This window comes from Chelmon rostratus, chromosome 20, assembly GCF_017976325.1.
Source record: "Chelmon rostratus isolate fCheRos1 chromosome 20, fCheRos1.pri, whole genome shotgun sequence".
In the NCBI taxonomy this organism is placed as follows: Eukaryota; Metazoa; Chordata; class Actinopteri; order Chaetodontiformes; family Chaetodontidae; genus Chelmon; species Chelmon rostratus.
In genome coordinates this window covers 4,312,050-4,321,373 of record NC_055677.1, presented here as the reverse complement: position 1 = coordinate 4,321,373, position 9,324 = coordinate 4,312,050, and the positions used below count along the sequence as shown (strand labels likewise).

Here is a 9,324-nt window from a genome sequence, read left to right as displayed (position 1 = left end):
TACGGCAGAGATGAAGTGTTAAGGGAACAAATGCTAATTAACGAATTGACAACCTTATTTCCCCCTTTCCCTGAAAGCAGGATGCTTATAAAAGCAGCAACAATCAGAATTATGTAATTGTACTTTGTAAATAGGCTCATTTTGAAGTCCACAGTTTCCCCATTATGGCCTCTGAACCGCCGAACATCGGTGGAAGAAGATGTGACACTGATAAGTCATTTTGCATCTTAAAGTCTAAATTTCAACTTTTTAAAAGTACTTTTTTTTAAACAGCAAACAAACCTCTGCAGCCTCCTAAACTTTGGGGTAAAACAACTTTAATGATCGCGAGCTTGAATTTGAAAGGATTTTAGTCTCTTTGATCTTTTATTTCCAATTCACCTTCACATACTCCAGAGTCATGAACATTTATAATATGCAAAGCCCTCCTCCATTAAATCATACTCTATGTGAAAGCTTCAAACCTTCTTAGAAGCCTCTGACCTCAAACGGTATGAAAAGTAGCACCGGCTGGCTCTGCTGGCCCTGAGGTCTTAGCTTACACAACCCACTGAAAAATAAAAAAAATACATTTTTACCCCCCTCCGCATCTTCCTCTCAGGCAGTCAGACACACAAATGCACATCCGCCCTTGACCTGATATGCAAAGTGCAATTAAAGCTGTTTTGGCATGCAAAAAAAGTATGTAAACAAAGTCTACTGTATGATGCATGGCTGCTCTTCCAGAAGATATGAGGGTGTTTCGGGTGAGGGAGGCGGTGTAACATCATGAGAACCATCACCGCTTGCTGTAGGACTATTTTCTTAGATCATCCATCCTGCTTCTTTTGACAAAAGATAAAAGCTCAGGAGCCATTTCCCCAACACATATCCTCATACGACTTGTGAGATAGCACCCTTGCCTTATCTTGGAAACATACGGGCAGAGCTTTGATAGATTGTGACTCCATGAGGAAGAAATCTTTATTCAGGGAGTGACAGTTTAATCCATGTAAACCTCTCTCAGTCTCCAACACTTATCTTACCACTCATTTTCTGTACAAAAGCGCAATTAGGCACTTCACTGGAAACTTTACGCCACTTTTTAATTAATTAAAATTTGAGTTCATTTCTCAGCTAAAACTTATTCTGTAAGTGTCATGTGTGCTTAATTACCTAACAAGTAACTAATTGCCCCGAGATTAGTTTTTCTAGTCATGGATGAAAAATCCCCCCCCATCTTGAAAAGCTTTATTCTCCACAAGATTTATCATCTGCACAAATTGCATGCCTATGGATGTGATAAGAACATGCTATGTACAATAGAACGGCTGTGCAGCTGAGGAAATTATGTTGATTTCATGTCATTAGTCTGGCATGGGGATGCTCCAGTGCAGTGCACAGACTCTGTTATCCATTACGGGTCAAGTCAGCGCCTTCAAATCGGATATTAGCTCACAAGTAGCAAATTTAGCAACTACATCATCAAGACGAAGCAAATGATTTCCTGCTCCAGAGCCGCTGACGGCTGAACATCATCAACTGTACAAAAGTCAGTTTTGGTACAATTACTGCTGGATGCTTATTGATAGATTGGTGAAAAATAGGGCAAAAAACTCATGTTTTTGTTTAACCCTCAAATATAACTCAAATAAATAATAATAATAACAATAATGTTAATTTCAATTATTTGTTGATGGTCTTTTCTCAATAAAATAGCAGAAAAGAGGAAGAAATGCTTATAATAATAGTGTGAGAAGTTTAGGCCAGAGTTCCAAGTTCCAAGTGATTAATGATAATTAATTAATATAATCATAATGATAATGATCAAAACCGTCACTTACATCTCAACTAGTCAGAGACTTCCTGTGTTTTAGGCACAGTTTGAGGTTAAAATGTCCAAATTTGTTGAATCCTATAATTTCAATATTATTTTTGTTTTATTTTATTTATTATCTTTTTGACCCTGCCTGGTAAATGTAGATATTTTTTAAACTCCAAACTCCACTCCTCTTGTTTAAAAAGCAGACTTTCAGTTGCAATATCTGTTCTGTTACAAAACCCAAGCCCAGGCTCAGATATGCTGATATCATCTGGGTTATTTTCTCTGCTTTGACAAACCTCCTCCAGAGCCACAGAAGAATTTATAGGTCTGTTTTTCATTTGCTGAACAGAGCAAAAAATCAGTGGATGGTCCCTTTTTTAATGCTTATTTTGTAATTGGAACCAGCATATAAACGAGCTTTTAGGCAACTGGAATGCTCCCCCAGAAATCCCTTAACAAACACATGACTGCGATTCAGTATTCTCCTGCTGTATGGAGGCAGCTATCCCTCCAGAGCAAGGCTCCTTTTTTCCACAACTACCTTAAACATTTCCAGCTTTCACCTGTTTACAAACTCAGCCCTCCAGGGCAGGTGCTCGTATATTTGTTGCCTGAGGAAAGAAATTTTGACACTTTAGGAGCCTGGGAGTCATCAGAAAGTTGCAGTTTTGTGGGCTGTGTTTCCCTCGGCAAGTGCGCTCGGAGAGAGTGATTTTTGTGAAAGGATGGGAAAGAATGATGCATGAAAGGGAAGGCGATGATACATGGAGTTTGACTGGCTGCTGCTGCATTCATCTAAAATCAAACACAGCTCAGGCACATTAAAAAATGCAAATGCACAACGCCGCAACGAGAAACATAAGCAGTGGAATAGCCGAGTGAAAGTTTTAGGATCTTCTTTGCTTGCCTTTGGCCACCTTATATGACCTTTGCCAGGGGCCAGCCCTCGGGCTACTCGCAAATCTTGGAAGAATTTCTCTGCTTGTCTCCTTGTTTCAATCCAATTGTGAAAAAGACAAAAACACAGTCGTCCTGCGAGCAGAGAAAAATAATGAGCAAGAAAACGAGGACGAAGAATGAGACAGAGGATTGTTATGTGGAGAAGAGAGGCGTGATGTCAGGAGGTATGAGTGGAGGGTCTAAAATATTCATTATCCCTCCCTTTGTCTTTCGTTGGGCCATCGTCAGCGTTTCTGAAGCAGCCCACGCTAACGAGAGCATGACAGGACAGAGGAGTCAGGGCTGGGTGAGGACAACTAATCAGCATGTATAAAAACGCACAACTTTACAGTGCAGTGCTGATGTTAGCGTCCAAGTACTTCTTTGTTTCCTGTCATTATTACAGAGAACAGGGGAGTTTTGTTGCAAAATGAGACATCTGTGACAGCGATTGAACTTTCCAGATATGACCCCGTTTTGAAGAAAAATAATAATAATAAAATGAAAGCCAATCATACTTTCTGGAGGTGAGCCGGCTTCTTTAACTCCCCGCTGGGAAAATGACACCACTTTGAAGTATAGTTTTCTTGTCTCTTCGACGTAATAAATGTCAGATGATGCTTTGTTCCCTAATGCGTGTAAGGGATGACGAAGTTCCTTCCCTTTAATGTCATATAAAGCATCATAAAAATGTCACCTTGTGGCACTTTGAGCGAGACATCTCACACTAGGTTTTGTATGGAAAAGCCAAAACGTCACTGTTACACTAACAAGAAATCACGTAAATGTGACAATGAATGTTCTTCCACTTAAGACCCTTCTGCAACAAATCATTCAGCAATTTCAAACATGAACACGTGCATGTGAAAATGGTCACTCGTAGTGTTGAAACTGCAGAAAATCACCTGACTCTGCAGTCCTCCATAGAGCTTTATAACGTCTTTCAGCTTTTTGACGTCCCACTATTTATTTTTGCTTCGCTTCCTTTGTTCTCAACAGGCAGCTCTGAAAACCTAACTGCATACTACCTTCCCAGCACCAAATGGCAGACGGACAAAGTGTGTGAACATAGTGAACGATTGAAACTCTGAAAAGCCTGATATGTTCCTCAGGAGACCGAACCTGAGCTAAAAGGGCAGTGAATATTAGACTTGCAGTTGCCAGGTGGCCAGAGACACGACCCCACATGAATGCTAATGCTGACCTGTATCTCCTGGAGGTGTAAATGACTGTTTGCTGGAGCTAATGTTTGCCATATCGAGCGGTGATAATATGACGGCGTGTTCACAGCTTGTTTCCACTGCCATGGAAATAAAGCAAAATATCAATTCATGCAGGTTTAACATGAATGACAGAAACGCTTTAAGAGGCACTAACTTAAACTTTGCACTGAGACAATAACAGTGCACTACCAAGAAATGATGCAAGATGTTAACTAAATGACATCAATCGAACCCCTGATGATCAGCACACTGAAAAGCAAAGCAAGTTCAGTATGCATGCTGAGTATACACACTCTGTGTAAGCATACTTACAAGACTAAGTAAGAGTACTTCTCCAGTGTCAGTGTTTCATACTGAAAAGCCTAATATGTAGCATTAAATTTGGGACGCAGCATTGAAGAGTGCATATCCATATCACCCCAAGTGATCCCATTGCAGAAAGCGTCAAGCACGATCAAATTAGTGAACGGCTGGCTCCCGTAGAGGGGCTCGCAGACACATAACAAATTGGAACGTTGACCATGAGGAGGCCCTGGGGAAACGGCGGGATACCAAGGTTGCATTTTTTGGGTTCTGTACTTCCAAAAAATAAGTCTTGTGGGGAAGCAAAATGTCAATCACATTCATTGTTTGTTTTCGGATAATGTTCATTACATATACCTTAACTGTTGAGAATGATGCTGGAAATATTAAATGTGCTGGCTGTGAGAACATTATCCACTTAAGGTTATTCTCATCCTGCCTCTCTTTAATTCATATCAAAGAGGCTGGGAAAAGCAATTTATGTCTGATTTCAGTGAAGCTTTCATAGATAATGGCAACATGGAATAAATGATGCAAAACATACTGAACGCTCATCTGATTGGAGGTGTCACTGTTGTGCATACAGCTGGTATATACCTCCCAGCATATTAATCTTAACTGCTGGACCATATGTCCATGCTTGGAGGAAGAAGACACGTACAATTCGTTCACATATCCACTCATATGGATTTCAGGACTTTATTGAGCAATAAAAAATATACACCAAGGAAAATATCATTTTCCTTTTTCCCCCATATTGTTGTTCTTCCACCTCAAAATCTGATTTAATACTTCCAGACGAACGACCCATGATCCAAAGCGACAAAATGAAAAAAAAAAAGAAGAAAATTAAAAAAAAGAGCAGTCTTTTTAGTTCAACAGTAGAAGTTGAAAACCACCGGAACAGTTTGAAAGCATCTCTGTTTGTTTATGCTGTTCATTGAAAATTTGAAAAACAGATTTGGTTTGAACAGGAGTGAAATCACAGACTAGGTCGTCACATCTGAATCTGCCTCTCCGTAGAGTTCTGCCAGTTTCTGGAACTCGGGCCCCCAGTCGTCCAGGTAGTTATAATCCTGCTCTGATTGCGTTCCAGGAGAGTCCAAAGGGCTGATGGATCCTGTGGGTGAGCCCTGGCCCTCGTAAGCGTAGGTTTGGAGCGAGTCGTACGGCGGCACGCTGGTGTCCATGTCGGCCTCCACCAGTCTCTGCTTGATGAACTCGTGCACATCCACCTCGTCCAGCTCCACCGACGGGCTCCGGCGGCCGCGGGGCGGGCCGCAGTGATGCCTCGCCTCGGGGCGAACGTCCCGCCGGAACTTGAGCTCTTCGGCGGCAGCTGGGTTGCGGAGGGCGATGATGTCGAAGGCCTCTGTGTCCTCCTCGCCTCCGCCCTCGTCGTCGTAGGTGACCACGTTCTCTCGGATGTCCTCCTCGGAGATGATGAGGGGCTCTTTCTTGCTCCGCCTCAGTGTGATGAAAAGAACCACGATGGCTGCGAGACAGAAGAAGAAAAATGTTCCCATCAATGCTTACATTTTTAAAAGTGCTAACGATTACACCCCTCAGAAAAAAGAACAACACAATGACAATAAATATACATGTACAATTCTGGAAAACGACTTCATGCAATAAACTGACATATTTAACAGCTGTAGACAAAAGTCAGACAGAAAGAAAATTGCTTTTCTCAACAATTAAATTGACAAACCGCTTAGCAGAACATCACATAATGGAGCAGCTAAATGTGGTTACAACGCTCAGCCATGTTTTTTATGCTAATACCAGTCCCTGTATGTGCCTGTGTTGTCGGGTAACTCGTAGCTCATGACAGACAAACACGCTGCGGTTCGTAAACAGCCGACCAAACGAACACAAGCAAATTTTATGTGCAAATATATCTGATTTTCCACCAGGACACTAAAGCTGGCCAAGCGGTGAAGAGTAAATCAAGAATACGCTATCATTAATATGCTGACAATAGCAGTGGCTGTGATGATACTCTGAATGCAGCGCTGCTGAGACGATGACAATAAACACATAATCATCGTCTTTGGAGTAAATTCAACCTCACATCCAGCCTAAATGCAATACGTCAAGAAAATAGAAGGTAAAGATGTGTAAGCACATGGAGGTAAGGCTCATGTGACCAGTAATATAAAAGAGCAAGTTGCGCCACATTAAAGAAAATGTAGGAAGAAGCTGTTAAGCATCTCTGCAGATAAGTAGCTTATAGTGTGACGTATCTTTTCCAACTGTTAATGAAGTCATGAAGCCAAGTAATATTTGATGACATGCTACATCTTGGAACTTGCTCCTACAACTAATGAGAGTTATACTTCTTTGGGTTAATGATGACCTCTCTGCAAGATGTTAACACTAATATCTATTTAATAAAATGGCATCAGGCAGGGAGGTACATTTTTACAGCAGCGCAATATCTAAGAGTTCATTATAGTACATTTCCAGAGACGAGCGAGATAGATCAGTGTTCTTACGGAAGCATCTTTGCCTCACAATTAAATTGCATTGAATGTTAGCAGAAGGAAAAGCATAAAGGTTCGCAGGAAAGAAACTGGAGCCTAAACTGATGAAATGCCCGTTTTCATAAGGTAGGTATGAATGTTTTCTGCATCTGAGCAGTCCACATCAAGCTTTTATATGTTATATTTATCTAAACAGCAACACACTGTGTTAGATCAGCCTCTCGGGATTAGAGCGAGAAAGGTGGTGGTTGTGGATTAAGCGGAGGTAAAGGTTTCAGCTTTCATAATGTCAAGGATGCGGTGATGCATTTGGCTAATCTACTATATTTACTCAAGCAATACATTTTTGTACACGTATTGTGGTGCTCGTGACATGCTGTAGACGGACGACAAAGGAATTTCAAGGAGAAGATTTAAGCCTCAGAATCGACTGACTAAAGGCGCACTGACACCAAGCTGTGAGCTGTTTGGTCAAACACTGGAGCCTTTACTCCTTCACTTCACTCGGGCAGGTGAGAATAATTCAAGCATTCAGGCTTCGGTGGTGCTGAATAACTGGACCAAAACAGAGCTCGCCCATGTTCTGTCACAGCTGAGAAACTGAACCAACCACAGGACATAAAATTCCCTTTTTAAGGTTGTAATCATGGACAGATGAACGCACCAGGGAACCCCCCGTGGACAAAACTTAGACGTATTAACAAACTTGAACGTTTGTGGTCACGTCTATTTGAACGGGGCCACCGCGCTGACACAGGGGGGGTGACAACGCCGAGATAAACGCATGATCTCCGCCAAAAAATGTAGGCTCGGCTCAGCTTTTCAGGTGTTTGATTTCCAGGTTTTACTCTTGAAACTGGCTTTCCAGGATCGGATTGGATCATATCACCAGCACTGAAACAACACAACGCAGACCCCTGCTTTCTTTAACTCGGGGCCATTCTGGATCTGAATGCTAGGAAAGGCAGTCTCTTGAGATTTTTGACAGGTAGACAGAAAAAAGAGCACAATTAATCAAGCTACCGCAAGCCATCAGGGTCTGAGAACCCCACTGCATTTGCCCACTTAATCCAACCCCAGGTATGAGCAGGTTTTTAAAGCCCACTAGAGGCATCTAGCAGCCAGCAGGTATGCTTGGAGCATAAAATAATTAAATTAATTAACATAATCTGGATTCATACTCGTACAACTGTGTCTATATGTATTTTTCTCGCTGCTGTAACTGCAGGGCCTAGAATCAAACTTTTCAGCCTGGCAGAATAATGGACAAAAAATATGCTTGACTGTATGCTCGTGACCAAGGTAATAATGTCTATCTCCTAATTTGTCTATCTGCATACTGTATTTCATTGTGCGCTTCCTCGCCTGTGTTTTTTAATGAAATGTCGCCCAACCTGCATATGATTAATCTATAGGAAAAAAAAATCACTTCACTCCACCTGCGGTGGCATCCCAAGTGGGGTTACAGAGGGTGAAAAATGCAATTTGTGTGGGACAGTGCTTATCGCTGAACTTGTTTAAAGCAACCAATTACGCAATGCAAGGATGTGAGAGTGTGTGGGGTGAGCTGGGTCATGGTAAGCAGAACTAGGATTTTTTTGTATTTTATTTGCATCTCTATGCATATGTTCGTTTTGACCACTTCCTGCTCCCACCATCTACAGTTTAAAACCTCAGTGTGGTGTAGAGGTGAACAGCCTGAATGTAATGAAAAATATAACTGTTACCCAGGCACTCAGTTGATGCACCTTTTATTATTTATGCACCGGATTGCACTTCCCACACTTCATGATCTACTTAAATTTGTAGTATATTCCTATCTGCGGTACTGTACACACCACATTGCAATACACTCCCTGCATTAATGCTCCCTCAATGGTCCATTCAGGTCATTTCATACGCCTGGCCAAGGCCAGTTGAGGTACACCACTTATGGCATCAGAGAGCATTACTCCAGTCTACAGATTCAGCCATTTGCGAGAGCAGAAGCCATTGCAGGAGCCTCATTTAGGCTGCATTTACCCTGTTTATGGAAGATTACACTGGGAGGCTTGAGGGCTGTATTGCATTGTGAAATAATGTGTCTAATCCAAATAAGAGCCCTCTTCATGTAACTTCTCAAGGCAAGAGAGCAAAACTTATCCAACAGAAGTAAAGACACTTAAAAGTCACAATTGCATTGAATTATTGTGAGTTGCTTTCTCATGTTTTTGTGCAGGGCACTTCTTCACTATGATCAAAACTTAAGCCACTATATTCATGTCTGGACAATGAGTTTTAAAACATCTTTATAAATGCTGCTTATATGTGAGAAATAAAGTAATCTTGACCCAATCAGACTAAAGTTGGCAGTTTGTTTACACGTCTTTTAACTTGTTACTGGAATGAGGGAACTACTGAGGATTATTATTTAATATTAATTATTATAGCAAATAAGATCCTCAAATTAACAGAAACATTCGACTTTACTAATGTCATGGCATTATAATTTCCATTAGCATTTACTATTTGTCCTGCGTCGAATTCATTTCACATTAAGCAGGTTACGGTTGTATTTTCAATCCAATTC

General features: G+C 41.3%; 1 protein-coding gene across 1 annotated transcript in view; it reads right to left on the bottom strand.

The window, feature by feature from the left end:
- Positions 1-5,258: 5,258 nt before the first annotated feature.
- The window catches only part of LOC121623730 (cadherin-18), a 61,825-nt gene continuing 57,759 nt past the window's right edge, over positions 5,259-9,324 (bottom strand). Inside the window, exon 11 of the mRNA XM_041961149.1 lies at positions 5,259-5,764. Coding sequence (XP_041817083.1) covers positions 5,259-5,764 — 506 coding nt within the window. The remainder of the gene's footprint in view (positions 5,765-9,324) is intronic.